This window comes from Idiotropiscis lumnitzeri, chromosome 16, assembly GCF_059441095.1.
Source record: "Idiotropiscis lumnitzeri isolate Australia: NSW breed Sydney's pygmy pipehorse chromosome 16, RoL_Ilum_1.0, whole genome shotgun sequence".
Lineage (NCBI taxonomy): Eukaryota > Metazoa > Chordata > Actinopteri > Syngnathiformes > Syngnathidae > Idiotropiscis > Idiotropiscis lumnitzeri.
In genome coordinates this window covers 11509267-11532694 of record NC_142406.1, presented here as the reverse complement: position 1 = coordinate 11532694, position 23428 = coordinate 11509267, and the positions used below count along the sequence as shown (strand labels likewise).

The 23428-nt window shown below is 42.8% G+C and overlaps 1 protein-coding gene across 1 annotated transcript in view; it reads right to left on the bottom strand.

Annotated features, from left to right (window-relative positions):
* Window positions 1–279: 279 nt before the first annotated feature.
* The window catches only part of csmd3b (CUB and Sushi multiple domains 3b), a 203645-nt gene continuing 180496 nt past the window's right edge, over window positions 280–23428 (bottom strand). Inside the window, 25 exon segments of the mRNA XM_088318195.1 lie at window positions 280–547; window positions 1951–2086; window positions 2155–2242; window positions 2733–2869; window positions 3037–3195; window positions 4584–4643; window positions 5218–5397; window positions 5630–5741; window positions 6042–6115; window positions 8941–9114; window positions 9192–9365; window positions 9641–9820; window positions 11620–11796; window positions 11933–12115; window positions 12827–13000; window positions 13848–14033; window positions 15113–15286; window positions 16996–17169; window positions 19968–20141; window positions 20218–20412; window positions 20497–20682; window positions 20950–21138; window positions 22715–22861; window positions 22954–23142; window positions 23215–23328. Coding sequence (XP_088174321.1) covers window positions 388–547; window positions 1951–2086; window positions 2155–2242; window positions 2733–2869; window positions 3037–3195; window positions 4584–4643; window positions 5218–5397; window positions 5630–5741; window positions 6042–6115; window positions 8941–9114; window positions 9192–9365; window positions 9641–9820; window positions 11620–11796; window positions 11933–12115; window positions 12827–13000; window positions 13848–14033; window positions 15113–15286; window positions 16996–17169; window positions 19968–20141; window positions 20218–20412; window positions 20497–20682; window positions 20950–21138; window positions 22715–22861; window positions 22954–23142; window positions 23215–23328 — 3896 coding nt within the window. The 3' untranslated portion in view covers window positions 280–387.

Below are 23428 nucleotides of genomic sequence, written 5' to 3'. Positions count from 1 at the left end.
CCGCTTCTCTCTAGACGATTCGCATAATCGACTTCCAGTTCAGTTCGGGGTTGTCTGCGTCTCCTCAGTCTTCTCGTCCACCGGAATGGGAAAGTAGAGGTTTAAGCATTCCGTGAGTCAGCCTTCCTCCCCCTCTCCTCTGCTCCACTGGGGCCCGGGCTCCCTTTTGACTCTAATCCGCCGTTCACTCAGGATTAAGGACGCCATCTCCAGGGCTGCCCTCATCCCTTCTTTTGCTCATGAGATGTTTTTTGATTTTATTCCCCCCCCACCCCCCACTTGTGTTACAAAAACTTCTGCTACTCTCCGATTCCAGATCGGGCAGCCGAGACCAGTCTGAATGCCGGGAACTGTTTTCCGTTCCGGGTTCCTGTCCGTCATGGATCGTCAGACCATGGTACAGACCGTGTTGAGATTGGGGTCGAAGCGGACCGCCTTCCCCTCCACCGCCTTGGCGTTGGTGTTGTACATGGGGTTCTCGAAGGCGGCCTGCCCGTTGTTGTTCTCGTGGACTGAGCAGCCCGTGTACTGGGTCTTCGGTGTGGTCCTGTGTGCAAAAAAAGTTGGGAAAATAATGCAACCGTCTTGGCTCCATGGATGGATGGAAGGATGGACGGATGGGATGGCAAGACAAAGCATCCATTAGGGATGTTTAATACCACTTTTTTCCCAGACTGATACTAGTACGAGTATTCACTCTGAATACTCACAGATACTGAGTATCGATACCTGTAGTACTTTTGAAAGACGCAATTGTGCCCAAAAAATTAAAAATAATAAATTGAAGAGGCCTTTCTTCATGTCGTCTATGATGATTTGCCGATGTGTCAAACTGCAGCAATATAGCGCCAACTACTGCTGAGGAGGACTTCACTGGTTGGTATCGGCAGCCTCTATGAGGAGTCGATACCAAAAATAAGGCTGGTATCAGCCCGATACCGAAAACTTGTATCGCGACTCGCACGTCCCGAGCGTCTACGAATATAGACAAAGGCCCCGGTGTCGCTTTTCCCATCGTACAAGTCCTGCAGGTGAGTGAAGTTGATTTAAAGGCTTTTGGGTGTTTTTCAAGGCGAATCCCCAAAATGATTCTGAAACCTTGACGGCATCCGTTGTTTATTTTAAGCTCCGATCACGCTGCGCGGCGAACAATTGTGATTGAGTTCGAAGGCAGGGAATGTTGCGTTCATGTCAGAGTTCTCCAACATTTTTGGGGATTTTGAATGTCCTTGCAACAAAAAAGTAGAGGCAACCATTTTGGTGAACCTTGATGATTTGTGACATGGATGCACATTTTCTACGTTCGTCATCAGTCGGAAATGTTCGCCCCTCAGTGAGATAGCATTTAGACTATGTCGGAGAAAAAAAACTGGGAAAAAAATATCATCAGCCCTTTCGAGTTGGGTTAAGAAATTAGGCACTTGTTTTATTCCTAAAAAATACCCAATTAATTTTTGTAAGCCATTGTATTCAAAGTTGGAACACTTAAATATCGGAAAATAAAAAATAACTTCATTTTTACATCTCCCAAATTTCATAAAAAAAATAGGGAAAACTTCAATAAGTATTTTCCAAAAACTATTTTATTTTACTATCACAAAAAATATTGGAAAAAAATGCTAATAGGTGAATCTGCGTTTGCTGAACGGTGAGTATGCGGTATGATTTCACTAAAATGTGATGAATACATAAAAATTAAAATAAAAAATTAAATAAGAAAAAAAAATAATCTTAATAATAAATTAAATGCACCTGTATTGAACTTACAAGTGAAATACTATCAAACTTTACTAAGGGAGGAATTCTAGCACACACCACTAGAGGGAGCCCACACAATCCCTAATTTACATAGTACCACCCTTACATGAACATTCTGCTTTCACTCATTATTCTTTGGGCTATTTTGTGAAAAGCCTGTCGGATACAATCACTGCACTCTCCGGTACAAACCTTTGTTTGTAGAGATAGAAGCCGAAGCCTGTAAAGATGAGCGCGAAGAAAGGCACCAGGATTGCGATGGCCACCGAGCTGCTGTTGGTGCCCAGCTGAGGTGGATGTGAATTCTGACTCTCCGACATGTTCAGACCTTGCAAAGCAGGCGGCAAGTTAGCCTCCGCGATTGTCATCGGCAAGTCGTTCGGCGAGAACAATTACCGAGTCGCTGGAGTCCAAACTGTCCGTAGTCTTTTCCCTGAATGAAGCCCTGGAACACGTAACTGGAACCGTCGGGTTCGGCCGATACCTGCAATGTTAAAAAGTGACGGACTTCACTGTTTCACATTAATGTTACTGTTAATATTGTCATGAGGAATTATACAAAACAGTATTGGGATCATTGTTTGTTTTATAATCACAGTTTAAACCAGGCGTGGGAAAACTACGGCCCAGGGGCCACAGGCGGCCCATTAAACATTTTAAATTAAAAATTAAAGAATAAACCTTGTTGATGTTTTATTTTCTAAATACTGAGGACATATATATTGTTGTAATGTTTTTGTTCACTTTCATTTAAAATAATATATATTTGTTTTTTTTCCAATGAGGTGAGGTGACCAAAACACTCCATCCATCTGCTCCTGGTCCGGCCCCTCTGTCAAATTTTAGAACCCATTGTGGCCCACGAATCAAAAAGTTTGCCCACCCCTGGTTTAAACCATCCTCCCTATCTCCTATTAATAACGAGCGATTACTATGTGTAGTTTGTATTTCAGGGAGATCGTGCTGAGGCTTACAAATCCATCCATGGTCCACGAGTCTTCTATGATTTTGGCAGGAGAAACGGTGGCGTCTTTGAACTGATTTCCCTGCTGCACGTAGTTGACGTGGTACATCAGCAAGAGCAGACGCGCTTCTGAGGTCTTGTAAAGACCTGGAGGAGGACAAAGACATGTCAAGAGAAGAATGACATATGCAGATTCAGTTTTTTTTTTCTTCCTAATTGTATTTAGAATCAATCAAGAATCAATGTGGTATTTCAAAATGTCCTTGAATATTTGTGTCGATTCATCTTGGCCAAGAGCAACATGCGCGACATGCCTGATAGCAGCAGCTCCATGTTGCCGTTGCTCAGGGTGACGTTGACTCTGCCCGTGCTGGCGTTGAAGCTGGTGATGCTCAGCGTCATGGGCTGCTTCCTGCCCCTGTAATTGTAGGAGCCCTTCCAGATGTAATTGGGGGCAAACACGTCGTCGGGGACTGCAGGACAGGGGGGGAGAAAAAAAATGGCTTAAATATAAAAAGATGGGCTGTGATGTGAGCCAAAGGTGAAGTTAGCCCACTATAGCGCTCAGTGGCTGTTAGAATTCAGTCAGAATATTAATTAACAAGTAGAAAGCTGGTAACAAACAACTATGTGGAATTATAATCTATAAGGGAAACAGTTTTTTATTGTCATAAAATATTGTTCTGATTAATTACTCAGTCAATTTGATTAAAATATAAATAAAATAAAAGTGAATAAAATAAACCTGAATAATAAAACCTCACAGAAATTAAATCACCATGCAGGAATGAAGTAGGGAATATTTTTTTCAACAAAAATTGCATTTTAAGTAAAATAAAATACATCAGTAGATTTTTTTAAAATATTAAAAATGAGAGAAAATGTCATTGCTGCACGGTAAGAAAGATTCTTTAACCAGAAATTTAAGTAAAAAAATGTGCAAAATGAAAAAACGTTTAAAATGAAACTTTTTTTAATTTCAATTATTTCATATTAAAATTGCCAAAATTGTTTATGCATGGAAAAACAATTTCTGGAATCAAATTGCAAATATATAATAAAAAAATATATATTTGTGTATTTACGACTATTTCATTTTAAATAGATTTATTTTTAAATGTAAATAAATATACTCAATATCAAACACTACTCTTGAGATTAATGTGGTTTATGAGGGGAAAAACAGCAATTAATTTAAAGACAAGCTTATTTATTAAAATGTTCTATTATATCATAAAAACTGAAATCTGATTTATTGCAAAAAAATCAACACTAATAATATTTTTTGCCATGGGAAATTCAATAAAATAATCAAATTAAAACTAAACTAATTCAATCATGAGCCTTCGCCTCAACTTGTTTCATTGCTTCTAACTTTGTTTTTCTTTTTATTTGTTAGATGTCTGATGTTCAATTCTGTACAGCAATTTGTTTCAGGTCACTTTAAAAAGCTCTATAAATAAAATTGAGTTGAATATAGATTGATCAATAAAATTTAGTCCACCCCAAGTAGATGGGTAGATTTTATATCGGTCATATAGTAGTGAAGCGGCAAAATAGTAAAAAGTATCCCTGCGTGAACTCCATTAAATACACTTTGATGTATTGTAGATGTAAATAGCTGGTTATTATGCAGCAGACGTCGCTGGCAATTGGCGCTAGACGGAAACATTTGTTACAGCCGCGACTTCACATTTAAAAGTGTTTAGCTCCTCGCCAAAATAGTGACCTTTTGAGAAATTAATATAACAAACATGGCCGGCAGACAAGTTAGCAACGGTCACACTCTGCTGCGGGCTGTGCACAAGCGGCGCTCGGGTGTCTTTGGGACTGCGCAGACCAAAAAGGAATCAGCACTAACCGTTGACTTTGGGGCCCGGCGTTCCCGTTGCCGGTTTTGCGGCTTTCTTCTTCTCTCCAGCTGCAAGCACACAAAGTATGTGAATACACATTTGGCTCCATTAACTACGTGGCACCCATTGATGACATGGAAATTGGTATAAAATATGGTAGCGTGCCAGATGTAGGCTCAATGTCCCTTTGGGGCAGGCGGCAGAAAATTGGAATTCAATGCCGGTCACGTGATAAGCGCTAATTGCTTTTCAAGTCTTTGGAGAAGGAAGGAAAAAATGTGTTACAGCAGGTTTTGCGATTAAACAAAAATATTGACATGAGTTTTTTTACTTTAATTCCTATTTCAATAAAGTTTAAGTATTATAACACCCGACAACTCAGAAAAAATATATCTTAATTTTTTTAAAAAAATGTGAAAAAAAGTGCTCTGAAAATAATAATAATAACAATAATAATGTGTGCACCAATTTCGATAGTGTCACTGCATACTTGAGCGTGAGGCCCACCTTCAAAATAAAAGCCTAACAAGACATTGATATACTTATTAGGACAAGACATGACTTATAGGGATTTTATTAATTTTCTTTCACACACTTTTGTACTTCAATAACATCACCCGTCGTATTTATTTCATTTTTTACCGCGACATATGGGCATCTTTCCAGTCCAGGTGCCGTCACTCTTGCAGACCCTGTGTTCGGAACCCCCGGCGAGGAAGTAGCCTGGCTGGCAGCTGTACACCAGCGTGTAGCCGAAGCCCGCCAGGTCCATGCCCACCACGTCCACATGGAGCGCGCTCTCGGGTTGCTTGCATGCGTGTGCTGTGGGACGATGGCAACCAAGAGGAGAAGTTAGACATGGGGAAAAATAAACTTTAAACTTGGGGCTAACAGCTCTTTTGCAAGCTCATTCCATTTGTTTGCAGCATAACAGCTAAATGCTGATGCACCATGTTCGCATTCAACTCTGAGATCCACGAATTGACCCCAGTCTGCTCCTTAATGGGGCTCAAGAACATGAGGGGACAGGAACGCTGTTGAAAGGGTCTCTTACGTATACACTCCGGTTGCGTCCCGCTCCATCTCAAGTCCGGCTGGCAAGTTCTGGAGGAGGAGCCCTGGATCAGGTGACCTGGCTGGCACTGGAAGGACACCACGCTGCCGACCTGGGACACAACAAGACACCAGACCCTTTCACACAGAGAAGCAGCTAAACTGCCGCCTCAGGGCCATGACCTCATATGAGGTGGTCTACGGGGCAAAAATTCACATTTACCTATCACACACACCCCAAAACCTCTCATTCTTAAAAAAAAAACAAAAAGAAAACTCAACAAATAGATTAAAAATAGGAGTGAAGCAAGCATGCCTCGCCACTTATTTGGAGAATTTTTTTTTAATGAGACTTCGTGTCTTCAAAATAATGTTACATGACAATCTCTGTGATTGAGACTTGACCACATTACCTTGAATCCAAAAGTGCGGTTGAGGGATCCGTATCTGGGTGTTCCCGGGTTGTCACAGCTCGTCTTGGTCGGCTCTGCAAAGAAGGAGCACAGGCTTTATTCCCTCGCCCCTCTTCTTTGGCTCGCTGTTGTCATGGCAACAGAGGCTGCCGTAAGCCGGCGCAGCAGCAGGGGGCAGCAGAGATTCGTCGCAAAACCAAGTGGGGAGAGAGAGAGAGAGAGCGAGAGAGAGCGAGAGCGAGAAAGGGAGAGAGAGAGAGAGAGAGAGAGAGAGAGAGAGAGAGAGAGAGAGCGATGAGGTGCTGTATATGCCTAAAATAACATTTACCTCTCAAGTTCATCAAAAAGCCTCTCATACGAAACAAAAAAAATATCACTCATCGAAAGCCTGTAACACTCAACAAAACATCTCTCACTTACACTGGAATACCACAGTAAAAAAAAGAAAACAAATCGGAAACAACTCTCATGCAAAAAAGCGAGATTTAACATACATGTCCCACATACCTGCATACAAAAATAATCGCATTTATTATAAAACTTTGCACCAATGAAATCCAACGCACACCAAAATGCTCTCACACTCATCACCCCCCCAAAAAACTTACTCTCTCACAAAATCACTAAAAACCTGTAACTTTCACCCAAATCTCTCACATTGTCCAAAACACCTCTCAGATTTAATCAAAACTCTCACACACACAAAAACAAACCTTGTATTGACCAAAAAAATAATCTCTCACTTTCACCAAAATCTCACATAAATAATTGCTTTATCTGATCTCTGCTCTTTAATCTCATTCCAAATTTCGTCACTCCCCTCCCACCTTCCATATTTGTCCTTTTTCTTTCCCCTCCTTCCATCGTGCGCTCTCTCTTTGCACTTCATTTTCTTTTCACTACTCACTGACCTCCCTCCATCACTCATCTCTCTCCTTCACCTCCCTTTTTCACCCCACTCATTGACCTCCTTTTCTTTGCTTCCTCCTCTCTCCAGTCACCCCTCTCTCTCTCTCGTTCCTCTCCCTTAACCGCTCTCTCCATTTCCTCATTCATCTTTTGGTCCTCCCTTCAACTCTCTCCATCATCCTGCTGATCATTCTTCACCTTTCACACCATTGCTCTCTTCTCTCTTTCCTCATTTCTCGCCTTTTACTCCATCATGCTGTTTTTTTTCCCTCCCTCCCTCCCTCTTTCTCCCTACATCATCCCAAACATCGCATGTGCACGCGTTAAGATGCGATCGAGTCAGGCCGGAGTTCTACCTAGAGTCAAACAATACACACAAAAGCGAGCGTGTGTGAGTGTGTTATTAAAGCAACACTCGGGCATAATGATGAGTCAGCGCGTACTTGACGCTGAAGCACCTACTCGCAAATCACGGCCGCGTGTGAAGTGGCGCGCCGAGCGTCGCCTGTGCTTAGCCTTTGACTAAATAGCAGGGGACGCTGGCTTTTTTCCCCGAGACCTCATTTCAGCCAGCATCGACAGATGAACTCGGCCCGTTTAATGTCGTGATAATCTTCTGTGACTGGCGTGAACCATTCGAGTCCATCTGGAGCTGCAGAAGCGACGAGTCACGATGGAGATTGCGATGTTAGCTTGGCTTAACCTTTCGTGAACAAATGGTTTTGATTTGGATCATGTGTGGCTGGTGTGGCGCATTTGAATCGGGATTAGTGTGCACAAAAAGGAGCACTGACTAAACATGGAATTTGTGTGTTTTTTTTTTTGTACAACTGAGGATAGCTTGGTTAAAAAAAAAAAAAAAAAAGATTCTTGCTCCGCCCCCCAGACCAAAATTTAAAATGTATCCACTTGTTATAATTCAAGTCACAAAGCATACTTTGCAGCAAAAAATGCATTACAAAAATCACAAACGGACATTAATGTCCAGGTGTATCATCCTTGGCAGCTAAAGCTAAGATAAAAAAAAAAAAAAAAAGGCTCAGGCAGCCTCTTCTATTTCAGACCACATCAGAAACATGATTACTGCTCAGCGAGCAAAAAAAGTCCCTCCTTACCGAAAACCAGAGCGGTCACTGGTCTTTTATCCCACCACTATCATTTCAAACATGCGTCCGTCTCGTCCTCCGTCGTTATTATTCCTGATACGTCTGTGTGACTTGTGCTTTGATGAGCAGCGGCCGGCTTAACCGGGAGCGAAAGCCTGCAAAATGCCACATGTGGGTGGGCCCTTAATTGCTCTGATCGTTAAGGCGGAGGGATATGAGACAGCGGCGTTAGCCGCGGTAGCTCGCGGCTCCCCACTGAGCAACAAACAAGTCGGAATAAAGCAACCGCAGACGAACTGAAAGAATGTGTGGCGAACCCACGCAGTCAACGGAATACATTCCAAAACTAAAATGTGCGTCTTTATATGTCACAGTGATTTCATTGTGAGGAAAAAAATACATGCAATTGCACTTATGGATATAGGTCCCATTCTATTTTTTTTTCTGTGCAAGGATAAGAAAGCTCTCTGATATTATATTATCACTTGGCAGCGAGACAAACAAATCGAGGTGATTGTAATTAGCGGGACATCAGTTACACGAGGCAAACGATAACTTGCCAGCTCATGTCTGCAAATGTAACCTCGCCTAAGGAGAAACCGACACACACTTCTTTGACCAGCCATCAGGTTGTGTTTGAACACTCTCCTTGCATGCAACGTCTTCATTAACTCGCTCTCATTATTCTTAAAGTGATAGTCTTGTTGCTTGTTTACTCCGGGGTTGACATTTTTATTTCTTTTTTCATGAATATTTATGAATCATTTAGCGGTCAGTTGTAATCATATCCATGAGTGGTATAATTTCCTCCAGCACCCGAAATATTTGACGTTGAAATATATATTTTTTTACCTCATGCAGTGAAAACAAATCAAAAGTGTTACCTATACAACGGGGCTGTGTTCCGCTCCAGCTGCCGTCACTTTGACAGAGCCTGGTTGCCGTGCCGACCAGGAGTAACGGCGTAGAGCAGGAGAAGATCACTTCCGATTGGTAGATGAAACTCCGGCCCTCTCTGGAACCACCTGCTGGGGTGCCGGGGTCTCCGCAAAACTTGGCTGCAAAAAAGAAATAAATAAAAAGATTACGTTGATGACGCGTTGCCGGTGAAATGCATTGTGGGTTGCGGGCTTACGTAAGCACTGCGGCAGCATCCCGCTCCAGCTTCCGTTGGCCACGCAGGTGAGAACGGCCGGGAAGGACAGCTCGTAGCCCGGCGAGCAGCTGTAGCTCACGCTGCTGCCCCACTCAAAATCGCTGCCCTGAAGGACACCGTTACTAACGGTGGGGGGGGTCGGGCACGTCACCGCTAGACGGGGACGGCAGGAGAGGAAGAAGTACCCTTAAGCTACCTTGATACCACTGCTACGCTGGGTGAAATAATGCGATAATATATATTTTTTTTTAGTTTTTTTTCAGTTACATTGATAATGTGGTGGATTGCGTAAATTTTTTTCTTTGGATACTCAAATATTATGATGCGTTGATTTCTATTATGCCAATGATTTGTACATACATGATACATTTTTTTTTTTCATTTCCAAAAAGGTTGGCAAACTATCATGACATCACACTGGCCGTTACCTGCGCAGAGGGGCATATTCCCGCTCCACGTCCCATTCTGAGTACACATCCTGATGGGCGAGCCGTCCTCCTCCATCCGGTATCCGGGTTGGCACTGGAAGGTCACATTCTGGCCGATGTTGAAGTCTTCACCGTAGCGAAGGCCGTTTGCCGGAACGCCAGGATCGCCGCAGTTTATCACTTAGGAATTGCAGAAAAGAAAAGATCAGGGTTACGCTTTGGTTTAGGAGTAAGGTTAGTGTTGGGGCCTTGTCCATTCGCTCCACCTGCATTAGCATGGATCTCATTTCCTTTAGTGGCTTCAAGTCAAGGGATAGCTGAGAGCGGCCGAGGTTGTCTTGGGTCTCTCTTTGGAATCGCATTAACATTCCCTTGACTGTACCTATAAAAGTCCTGTCCTTCATCGCCTAATAGGTATTTTAAATTCCTCTAAAGCCGCCACCGGATGCGTACATGACTATTAATAGATGTCCTGTCATCTGCTTCCTGTGAGTCGGGCGGAGGGGAAACCTTTTGTCCTATCAGTCCGACTAAAATTCATGCCAAAAAAACAAACAAACTTATAGTACGGTATCAAAAAAAGTGAGTATCCCTCATTGTCTTTTCATTGGACAGCTTGTATAAAAATGTAACTTTACTTTCCCCTCAAAATGACAACACAGCCATTATTTTCTAAACTGCTGGCAGCAAAAATGTCTGAATTGACTTGAGCTGAGGTATTTTGAAGGGAGAGTGAATGTACGGTTATATAAGTGTAATTTCTTCAGTATTATCGCATGAAAAGATAAACTGTGATGCCTTGAGATATGAGATTCATTATGTGGCATCGCTCATAACTCAAAACACATGTATCTTAAATCATCTTTCCGCACTGAAATGATGGAAAAGAACTGCGAGCACGGTTACATTGTCTGTCTACGTGAGTAGCTCCACCGTTTGTGTTAAATATTTATTTTCTGGGAAAAAACTTTCTTTCAGGATCATGTTCAATGTTATTTGCAATTCGAACCACTTGCATCCTTTTTCCAGCAGCATGTGAATAATGTTCATGTTTCACGTCACTTTACAGCTGCTCCACATGTCTTGACATGACACATTAAAACGCTTTTTCTTACCCATGTTATAAAAATGTCATCTTACTGTTTAAGGATGTGGCATGTTGCGATTTCCGTCCGTTCCCTCTTCCCAACTTCATTAAGCCAATTAGCTAAAGTAAACACCGATCACGGTTATAGCGGCGGGAAGCATACCATTACTCAGAGACGGGAATAATTAAAAAAAAAAACGGTCAGGAAGTGTTAGGAAGCCGAATGATCACACATCAGCAGCATTGCAGGACTGTTAAAAAAAAAAAAAGATTTAATGGTAAATATTTCCTGCAAGTAACACATAAAGATTGCTATTTAACCTCAAAGCGCCTTTAAGTTAAATTGACAGCGGAAGTTAATTTAGAAAACGAGCAATTCACTATTTTTATAATAGACGTCAACGTATTACTCTTTCTGTTTTTCCCCCACAAACAGGTACTTTTTAATGATCACATTGTTCCAGTTGTCGTCGAGCAATTAATTTTTTATTTTTTTTATTTTTTAAATTGCCCTTTTGGAGGCATGTAATGTTGTATATGTTAATAGATTTGAATACTAATTATTTTGCTGTAGTTTATGCTTTTGATCATCCTAAATACAGACATTAAATAATAATAAAGCTTCGCAATTTTCAACAAAATGGCGTCAAAGTTCTACTTTTTAATTAGAATTTGGGATGACCTGTGGAAATAAAGCTCCTTCGATCACTTCAAACATACGACCTGATTTGCACCAAAGCAATACAGTATTACAGATCTTTGACATGAGCATAAAATGTGTAAAAAAAAAAAATATATATATATATATTCTGTGAGCAGACAAACAGACATATGCAGGTTAACGCCGCTTGCCATGATAAAAAAATTGTACTCTAAATATCAAATATCTTACTGGTACAGTTGGGCTGTATTCCTGACCAGGTCCCGTTGGCCAGACACAGCCTGGTGGTGGCGCCAGAGAGCAGGTAGCCGTCCATGCAGGAGTAGATGACCGAGTGGGAGAAGGTGGTCCCGTCCAGACGAAACACTCTACCGTTGCTGGGAGTACCGGGATTGCCGCACTGGACGGCTGGAAAATAAACAAATGAACCATCACGTAATATTCATAGTCGTGGAAAGTAACAAAGCATAGAAACATTTTCCGGTATCTCTAAATTGAGTAGTTATTATTTCTCTGATGATTCTCTACATTTGTCTCCTCTTACGTTTGCAGAAGGGCTGCGTTCCCGACCACGTGCCGTTGGGGAAGCACATCCTCTCGGCCGAGCCGATCAGTTCGTAGCCCTCCGTGCAGCTGAAGAACACTTTGGAGCGGATGCGGAAATCCGTCTGCTCTCTGGAACCGTGGGACGGGATGCCCGGATCGCCGCAGGAGCCAGCCGTGTCACCTTTGAAAGAAAAGAAATGCAGACCAGCCAATGAGAAATTGCCCATTACTTCCATTAAATAAAAGCAGAAACACTCAGTCATGGAACTTCAGGGACCGGATGACATTTTTCATTTTCGGGGCCAAAGATATGATTTGCATACCAACATAGATTTATTTATTTATTTTTTTTTTTTCTTTGCTTGAGTGCTTTTTTTGTTTGCTTTACGAGCGATATGGACACGACACGGCCAAGTTCATTCACAGTCATCCATTATGCAAGTGCATTAAGTACTATTGCATGGAAATAGAAATTCAGGCTTGCTGAGAAAAAAAAAAATGAACGTGGTACAGTCAAAGTGATAGCCCTGTAATGTAGCTTTTGAGGAAAATGACATATTTATAGCTATGAGCTACCTCCACTGTGCCATTATTTTACTGCAAACAAGGCCAGACAAAGAACATTGTGATTATAATTCCGACGTTATAATCAACCTTTCCTATGAGGCGGAGTCATTTGAGTATTTTGATTCAAGAAAATGCTTTTTCGTTCATTTGCTGTGCATGGTCGGGTCAGGCAAGCTGAAGCAATGCTATAAATGTCAACGTGGCTCACTTCACAATATAAAATGTGTTGAAGTGTTTTTTTGTTTTTTTTGGGGTTAATCCATACAGATCTTTTCCATCTATTGATCTGACGTATACGCTGCTGTGTGTGCATTGCATCATTTACCCGAGCAGAAGGGCATGGGGGCGCTCCACATCCCGTTGAGCTGACACATCCTGGATGACTCTCCCTTTAGCTGCCTGCCACCCAGACAAGAGTAGCGAACCGTCGAACCAAATGTAAACTTATCTCCGCTAAGCACCCCGTTTGGGGGAGAGCCGGGGTGGCCGCAGTCAACAACTGGAGCGGAGAGAGAGAAAGAGAGAGAGCTGATTGATGGAGCTTAAAAAGAAAAAGATGGCTGCAGGACACTGAGGATAACATTTCAATGATGGCAAGTGTCACCGCTTTGGCTTTTTTTCTCGCAAAAAAACGGATGCAAAGGCAATAAATTTACATGAGTTGGGTTCATTTTGATGTCGAGTGAAAGCAACAGGACCAGGGGTCAGAATTCCGGCTATTACCAGCTTGCAACGTTCCCACGGGGGCTTGGAATCCTCAAAAATGCATTTTTTTTTTTAGTGCAACGCAGAAGATTGATTGACAGCACAGTGAAATCAACAAAACGCAACGGCACAAAAGTGGCACGATCTGAAGCTGCTTTTTATGTATTTTAATTTTTAGACGAAAACGATGAACTATTTAGAAGAATGATCCCGTAACTGTGGTAACAGCGGTACAGAGATAAATTGAAGATAGTTGTCTTCATTATGAGAGTAAAATAAATTAAGCAAAAAAAATCTTAAAAAAAAATCAATTTTGCTGAATGATTTGGGAGAAAATGCTCATAAAGGTGTGATGGTAACAGTTAACTCATTCACGACCAGCCGAATAAAAAAAAAAAAAAATGACGTCTTTAGCCGTCAATGGTAGTAAATGAGTTCAAAATAAACGTTACTAAACTAAAAATGTTATCCAAGATGCTTTAATTACAAGCAAGGCAATATGGAAAAACAAAACAAAAAATTCTATTATGAGAGAAATTGTAAACTGTTTTGTATTCCTAACACGGTGTAAAAGCTGTATGGTAATGCTTGTTCCATTTCCACAACATTGACGGATATTTCCGTATTCGCACATCCCTCACCGATGCATTCTGGCAGCGGCTTGTCCCACTGTCCGGTGGGCTGACAGCTCAGCACAGGCGAGCCGAACAGATAGTAGCCCGGGTTGCAGTCGTAGAACACCACCGTGCCGAAGGTGAAGTTGCCATGTTCGATTTTGCTTTGGCGGATGGAGTTGGCCGGGATGCCGGGGTCTGAACAGTTGACCACTGCAAACACACACACAGACGAAAGCATGTGTTATTTGGCATTAACCCGACAGGCTCACTTTTCCTGCCCCATCAACAACACCTCAAAAACATGAGAAAGGCAAATGGACCAGATTTTCCTTCTCTCTATGCTGCATTTAGCAACCAATTGTTGCATGAGGACTGGTTAAGTGTGGGCGCCTTAGCGGGGTCAATCTTTTTTTTTTAATTGTGTATTGAAGCACAGATGGGTTAGAATCTAGTAAGCCTAGTAAGCTGAAGCAATATAAATATTTTTTTTTACAGAGCATAAATAATATAAACGTTTGTTATATTGTCTGTCTACGTGTGTTGCGTCAGTTGTGTTAAAATATTCATCGCTTAAAGGGTTATAACTATAATTAAAGCGGTAATGATTAATCCAAAATTTTTAACTCAGTTAAATATTTTAACTCAGTTTGAGTTACTTCAAAAATGATTTGCATACGTTGCAAATATTGTGCCACATTAGCTGGACATCTTTGACACTGGGCCTTACAAACCAACACTGCTGGAGCGTGGCGCTGGTGGGCAGTTTTGAGAAATGTTTCGGAAAAAAAATGCCGGTAAAGATGTCTCCATTTAGATCACATTCAAGAATCAAAGAAAGCTATTAGAACAGTCTTTTAATTGAATATACTTCAGATTTGATATATTATTCAAGTAAATATCTGTTACAAGCTTTGCAAAAAATAGTAGTTGAAATATGCGATTAATCGCAATTAATCATTGCATTTTTTTGTGATTAATTAGTTAGAAAAAAATAATCACTTGACAGCACTAGTTGTAACACTTCCACACTGATGCCAGTTTGATTAGCCCATCTATGGCGTTTTATAGTGTTTGTTAACTTGAAGCTAATAGACTTTCATCAGATGAAGTCATTTGGTCAAATAAAAAAAAATGGGGAATTCACGTCTGGTCCATGTTTAGTTTGAGAGGAACTGGGCGAGAGTAAGTAACCTATTTGAAAATTGTTTGAAAAATCTGCAAAACCGGTGCATCCAAAACGTTGCTCAGGAGTACAGTTAGGAGTGAATACACTCAACTTTTCTCCCCACCTTTACACGTTGGGGGCGGGTGGCTCCACTGGCGGTTGGCCTGGCAGTGGGCGCGGGCCGGCCCCTCCATCTCATAGCCCCGATTGCACACGAAGCTGACAACGTCGTTGAGGTTGAAGCCGTTACCCACTGTGCGGCCGTAGATCGGGCTGCCCGGGTGGCCGCAGCTGATGGCTGAAAGGGGGAAAAAGGACAAAGCAAATGCCATCGTTATTTTTTTTCCCCCCTAAATTTCTATATTCAAATAACGTTATGTAATGATGACAATTAGCATTCCTGTCGCCAACATTGCATTTGGCGATCTTTAAATTCCCGGAAGATACATAGCCTATTATTAGTAGTTCCGCCTAATTTACCTGTTCGACATTTTTACTAACAGAATGAGTTCAATAAGTGTCTGATGTACAGTGCGTATTTCTCACGTCCAAATAAAGCCAGCGACGAGCAGCAAGTGTAGTTGTTAACGTAGACGTGTCGATGATTCAGAAGCTGTAAATGTTTGAGCTTTTCATTAAGCATTACTCCATTTTCTCCTTCGATTACGTGATTGATTCCACGGCGAAAATAACTAATTATACGGCTTGAGGAACTGATGTCTGGAAGAGCATTAAAATAAAAAAAGGAAAAATAAAAGAGAATGAAATAAGGCTCACATAGCGCTGATTCATAGACATTCATCTCTTTCATCAGTACGCAGCGCCAAAGGCCTCTCGGGCAATTTACGGATGTCATTTCAGGAAATATCGTCCCTCGCCACCCCGCTGGTGTTGGTTTTGAGTGTCCTGCTGTTTGGCGTGGTAATTATTCATCCCTTAGCTTGATTCAGAGGGGCCGCTTAAAAAGTTTCTGCGCTGACCAGGCTATTTTTGACGTTCGCACGAGGAGACACTCGGAGAAAAGGGAAGCGGAGGGGGCCGAGGGGGGGGGGGGGGTGATGGGACGGGGAAGGAAACGAGCAAGGAATGCTGATGAGAGAAGACGGGAGAGAATGGTATGATTTCTTTATTTATTTTTTAATTAATCAGTGAGAATCAAAACTTACTGTGTATAAATTTCATCTCACGTCATCAGACGCACACAGGCACGAGTGTACGCGCGTGCCACTAATCTCCAAAATGACGAGATCATTTGCTAGCAAAATTATTTTTGGGGCCTTGAGATTTCTTGCATAAACAAGCTCAATAAAAATATTGTCGTAAGGACAAATTCATTAAACATTTTGTTTTTGGGTCCGTCTTTTTTTTTTTTTTTTATTTGCCTCCAGATGCAGCAGGTCTCCCAAATTGTGGAAAATCATAATCATCAACGAGCATTTGCAACTCTATAAAAGCCATGAGAATGAGTCCTTTTTGTTTTAATGTTGCATAAGAGGAATTTAACAATCGATAATTGTTTTAGCATGTTTCTTTTATCAGCCCCATGGACGTAATATGATTTTTTTTTTTTTAAGAGGGACATTTATTGCAGATTACTTTGCACAATTACAGCCTGCTGACCCTATTTTGAGAAACGCAACCGGCAGAGGACTGCTTTCACATCACATGTAGACCAAGCAAAAGAATTTGGAACCCAAACTGCCATAAAGTTGATTTGTTTGCAGATTTAAGAAAAAAAAAAAGGAAGTTGTTTGCTCTCAACAAACACCTCCTATGACAACAGGATCTATTTCATGTTGTGGTGTCACATGCCGCATTGACGACGTTCCTTCTTGAACAGGTGGAAAATCATGTAAGAATGAAGCCGGAGCTGTGGGTGCGATGTATACCTAGCCGCGTGTTGGCTTGAGAGCTCGCTGGCCGTTTGGCTCAAAAGGTTGTCATGGAGACAGCCCCCCCCTCAGCGCTTGATGAGATTCATCATTTGTTTCTTTTTTTTTTGCTTACGTATGCAGATGGGAAGCTGCCCCGACCACTGGTTGTCCTGGAGACAGATCCGAACCGATGAGCCTATCAGCCGGAAGCCGGGAAGGCACTGGTACACCACAGTGTCGCGGTAACCGAAGTTCTCCCCGATCACTTGGCCGTTGACGATGCCCTCCGGGATGCCGCAGTGACCGGCTGCAGCACAAAAACAACACCAAACACACATGCTGGGTCACTTCAACTAAATTTGAGGCTTATTTGCCGTGACAGGAGGGAACGGGGATTCAAGGCGACTGCGGAGGCGGACCTCTGGACCGTGCGATGTTTGGAAGTGAGGCAGAACTATCAAAAGTAGAAGCCGACTGATCATGTGAATGAAACGCTTGATCACACATAAGAGCAGGCGATCTTACTCAGACGGCCAGGATGAAAGGGGTGGGGCATCATACGTGTTTGTTGGCCACATTGCACGTCACAAGTCGGCCTCTTAATCGGGTAAAGTACCGGCTGCAAACTCAGCAGAGTAAAAAAGACATTCTGAAATGTATTTCTTTTTTTTTTTTTTTAATTAAGAGAAGCGGATACGATAATGGATGGTTCACGACAACTATTTTTTATTTTTTTTGACAGCGCTGAAAAATTGCACTTTCTGACTTTTATATCCGTCAATGGCAGTGAATGAGTTAACCGTCCGGAACCGTGAATGTGAGTGGTTGTCCATACACATTGATCGGCAGGCAACCTGTCAAGAGCGTCCTCCGCCCGCCGCCCAAAGTCGGACGGGGATAGGTTTCAGCTCAACCGCAACAAAACTGAGAAGAAGGAATATAGGAAAAAAATGCACGAATGAGTAAAAAAGCTCCCGATTGATTTGTTCCACAGCGTGATTTAAAAGCTGTTGACTCTCTCTCACGCTGCACAAAACGAATGTCAAAGCGGACTCAAAGAAGCCTTCTGCCTTTGCAAACTATTTGGGATTCTGTGAAAAAGCTCAATTATTTATCAGTTTAAAAAGGCTCAGATGGTCAATTGGCCCGCGAGCATTTCTACAGATGCGCCGCGAGCATTTCTACAGATGCGCCGCCGGTTCTTTGTGTTGTTTCCAGCAGAAGAAGAAAATAGGGAGGCACACATGTTCTTTTGAAGATGGGCCGCCTAATTGGATTGGGATTGTTGTCCTTTTCAACTCCCTCGATCACGTTCGATTCCCTCAGTTGGATGCGAGGCGGCTAATGAAAGATGATGAAGCGCATTGTTTACAAAGGAGTTGCTCACAGTCAGATTTGATGATTGCGACATGTCAATTTCGATGATTGGCATCGGCTTTAGTTGTCATTTGTTCGAGAGGATAACTAATAAATTATCGTGTGTTTGATCGTGATGAAACATGAGAGCCCGCGGAAGGGCGGCGCGGGGGGGGGGGGTGTCGACTTTGACTGCACGTCAAAGGAGGCTCCTAATTTATAAAGTTTAGAGAAAGCTGCAATCCAAAATACGAAGCATGCAAACAATTGCATTGCGTTGTCTAAACTTTTTTTATGCCGCACACAACCTCCAACACTCGGGAGCCATAAAGAGACACGAGCTTGAATATTACTGGAGAGCGCCAGCTGCTTCTACACTCATGTAGTTATGATTAGGCACCATTTACCATGATTTTGCTCGGGAATTCCCAAACTGCGCACCACCAGGGAAGGTGTGAAATTAAAAGAGTAATGGCTAATAATGTCTCATGTGATTTGATCATGATTTATGATGTGCATCTTGAAAAAAATAAAATAGGGGAATTTGGAAACCTTGCAACATTAGTGTAGTTAGAATTTCCTTTTATCCAGTCGAAACGGTGGTGCGCTAAACCCCTCCAGGGGGCGAATGAGATTAAAAGTGCAATGTCAGTTTGCTACAATAACTCAGAAGAATTTGTTGTGTGTTTTGATCATGATTAAACATGAGAGAGGCTAAACACCCTCCTAGCCCTTTTGTATTTAATCATGATCAAAACACATGAAAAATGATTAGCATCAGTTCTGTCGGGACGATCTAAGGGGGTGCGCGATGCGGAGTTTGAAAAAAAAAAAAAATGTGGGAAATATTGCATCGACAACAAAGAAGCGTGAATAGTATTGAGTATTAAAGCCCTAGCTGCTTATTTACTCATAGATTTATGACTAATTATCATTTCCAAACTGTGATGTGTGCACGTCTTTGGGCTTGTGTGAAATTAAAAATGTAATAGCAGTTTGATATCATAACAAATCATTTGTAATGTGTTTTGATCATGATTAAACACTAGAGGGCTGGGAAGGCAGCAAGAAGAACTCTGCCGGGACGTCGAAGCGGAGTTTGTGGGGGAAAAAAAAAATAAAAATAAAAAAAAAAAAGAATTGGGAAAAATTGCACCTTACAACACTGTCGTGCCACAAAGTTTCTGGAATATTCTCGGTAAATCATCAGAAGTCAGGCAAACGTCAACTTGCCTTGAACACTGTCTCTAATCTGGAAATAAAGATTAAATCCAGAGTCAAATCACGTAAAACACTTTCAAGTGTTTTTTTTTTTTTTTTTTTCCTCCTCCTTCGCCGCTTGGAGTAGACGGTACGAGCGTAAACCACCAAGGACAAGGGAGCGCTTTCCTTCGAGGTAAATTCAATTTATTTTTTTTTCTCTGCATTTATTTTAGCTAAGCCTTTTTCAGAGAGGAAAAAAAAACCCACAAAGGCGTTGAATCTAAATGCTGTTGAGTTGGCATCTAACAGCTCTCGGGTGCCAAAGCATCTGTCAGTGCCTGACATTTTGTTTTTTTGCCTTACAGAACGATGGAAAGAAAAATGAGGTCGAGGCCAGAAGGAAGCAGCTGTGGAAGTAGGTGAAGGTGGAAGGCGGTTCATCTCAGCTACCTTATTAGACAGCAAAAGAAATTCTCTCAAAGGGGAGAGCGTTCTCGACTTGTAAGCGATGCACTAATTAGCGTTTACATCCACGATAGCGCGTACCTAAACAGCGTGACTCGGTTCCGCTCCAGAGCCCGGATGACAGGCACTCCCTGACGGCCGAGCCCACCAGCATGAAGCCGGCATCGCAGGCGAAGATGGCCGTCGCCCCGAAGGTCGTCTGCGTGCCGATCTTCTTGCCGCTGGGCGGGGACGGCAGCTCGCCGCAGGAGATGACTGACAAAGACAAAGCGCAGACATAAGCAATTGCTGCAGGAAAAAAAAAAAGTCTACGGAAAACATCACGACTCACTCTGACAATGCGGCCTCTCATTCTTCCAGCTCCACACGCCGCTGGGGAGGCACTGGATGTGAGCGGGTCCTAAACGGTAGTAGCCCGGGTCGCAGGTGAACACGATGCGGGTCCTGTACTCGTAGTGCGAGCCGTTAACGATCCTCCAGCGGCCGTGCTCCAGCGAGAAGGAGCCGATGCTGGGGCACACCACCACTACAAAGGAGACATCCGTGAAGAAAAAAAAAAAGGATCGCGACAAACGGCGGCTACGCCAACCCGGTTTGTCGTGGCACCAACCTGAGCACCGCGGGATCTTGTTGTGGTTGCTCCACGTCCCGTCGGGCTGGCAGATGGCGGACGTCAGCTCTTTGCTGGAGAGTCTGTAGCCGTCGTTGCAGAAGTAGGAGACTCGCGTTCCCACCGAGTAGTCGGCTGTTAAAACGCCGCCGTTTGTCGGCGCCTTGGGGGATCCGCACGAGACAGCTTGGAGAGGACGGAAAGACGCGCACACCAACACAAGGTGGTTCAAATGTGGACTTAATGCACCGTTTATGTCTTTCAAGCATCCCGGTTTGATGTGTTCTTTGCTTGGTTCCGAACAGATGGCACAGGACGGCCACATCGAGAGTGCGCATCCTGTTCTCAGATCACTTCAAGTGAGCTATGCTACACATTTTAATTGAATCGTTTCGTAGCGGTACTGTACTGTTTATTTTCCCTCCGGCGTTAATATCACACACGCATACACACCTTGGCACGCGGGCACCGGTGAGTCCCAGGCATGGTGGGCGAGCGGCGTGCGGCGGCAGGTGGCCGTGGCGTTGCCAACCAGACGGTGGCCGCGATCGCACGCCCAGCGTACCACGCTGTTGACGTGGCCGCCCGTCTGCGACGAGATGGAACCATGGAGCGGCGAGTCCGGCGTGGAGCAGTACAGGGCTGAACAGAACCATTCCAGGTGACGTCAAGCAGCAAAAGCCGTTACGTGGTCATTAAAACATGGCAACCCCGAAGCTTATTCTCGCTAACACCATGACACCGAGATGCTAACTGCCCAAATTGTGTCTCAGACTTTCACTTGGACCATCAGCTCGTTGCTGGCTTTGATCTCGGTGTACTCTAAATGAGTCCCTTTGGGGCTTGTTTAACACGCTTTTATTTTCATGTACTTTATCAGGGGTAATGGAGCTAAACAATTAGTTGTTAATCAGCATGTTTGTGTCACATGCCAGTTGCTAGCAATTAAAACTTCACCTCGGCGACTGAGCGATTTCAAACCTAAACAAGATACGTGTATAATATCGTCTGCGAAGCTGGCTCAGGGGCAGCTAACTTCATAAACAGTTTGAGATGATAGTGAGGAAAATAATTAAAACACTGGAGTTCAAGTCTCTCTGCAGGTTGCATAGCCTGAGGTCTGCTGGAGGGCATCTTACTTTTATTTAGAGGGAAGTTCACTCACGAACACGAAACCTTAACAGCAACCCCAACCAGAAATAAAAACTCCGAACATCGCCTCCAACGGTGAACCCTGACCAAAAACTAACAAATATCACCAACCGTAAATACATTTTAAAGTAAATCAGATTTGTTGCTGAAAACATAATATACAAATTTCATGCAATATTCATTTCGTAATTGAAGTAAGAAAGATAATTTATTTATTTAATTTATTTATTATATTATAAAATCTAATCATTTAAATTAGACACTCAAATTTAAAATACATGTTTTCTCTTTACAGGGACTTGAAATAGAAACATAACCTGAAAACTAACCCACACTCCAAACTAATAGCCGAGTAAAAAAAAAAAAAAAAAAAAAAAAAGGATCTTTGACGTCTTTATCCGTCTATGGTATTTAATGAGTTATTCCTTCACCAGATCAGTTAGAAAATTATATTGCCTTTTTATATACACGTATCTCACCATTCCACATGAAAATCTGACATTTGATTACATAATTAAAATATTTCAGTTCAAACTGATTACACTCTGCTGTACCACAAGAGTTACGGAGAGGAAACGTCACAGACATCTGCTCTGACTCTCATTGCGAACAAGAGCAGCAACTTAAAGGTCGGAGAAACTAACCAGGTCTTCCGATTATCATTTTCCCCTTCACTGTCAAAAATATCCTTGACTAAAACCCCATTACATGGGAAAAAGGTCCTCAGCGGACAAAAAAAGTTCTCGTCCAACTGTCTAAAAAGCGGCACCATCTGTGCTCAGCAGGCTCCGCTTGGACTGAGAGCGAACGTTACACAGTGTATTCAACTGCTTGAGAGGCAGTCAGAAGTGTGCGCAACGTAGTTTTAATGGTCATATTCGGCATTTTTGCGTTGAGTTCCCGCACAAATCTGATGTTCAAATTTCTTTTGGGAACCATTTCACAGCTCTGACCTTCACTTTGGGAAACGGTCATCCTTCTGTCTGCCTCTTTGATTATATTCCATGCAATATGATCATTCTAATTAGTAGTAAAATAAAGTTGGGATACATACTTTGGTACTCACCAACATAGCGAATTCTGAAGCCCCTCTTGTTGGTTCCGTGGTCCGAAGACCAGCGCACCAAGAACTGGTGCCCGGAGGTGGTGATGTTGAAGGGCGTCGGTAAGTCACCACTCAGTGTGCCCAACGTTGGGTCGTTAGCGGATGGACCTGAGGTGTGAAACAGGGGGAGGGGCTTAATAAACTTTTTTTTAGATGCAGAGTCGTCCCATTCGGGGTACAGAATGCGTAATGTGCTTTACCATCAAAAATTTCCAAGACGTCAAACTCTCTCTCCGTTTGAAAGCTTTCAAAAGTGATCGTGACGTTGTAGCCCTTCTCCACGTTGATGCTCCAAGAGCACATCTGCAAATTGGGATAGCTCTCGGGCCAACCGGGACTCAGGATGACACCCGACGAGTCGTATCGCACGTCGTGAGCCGGGCACTGAACTGGAGTTGAAAGAAAACGAGAATGTTGGATTTAAATGTTCGCATAGGTGTAATGCAATTCCAAGCAAAGACCTTGGCACGTCGGTGGCGGCGCATCCATCTGTAGCCGCTCTCCCAGGCGGCAGGTGAGAATATCGCTGCCGACCAATGAGAATCCAGGATGGCACTTGTACCTAATGATGTCACCTAAATTGGGACCCAAGGTTTAGACAGTGTTAAGGAGGCGATGACATCATGTACATTCAACTTCATGCGTACAAAAGATGTACTGTATTGTATTCAACGG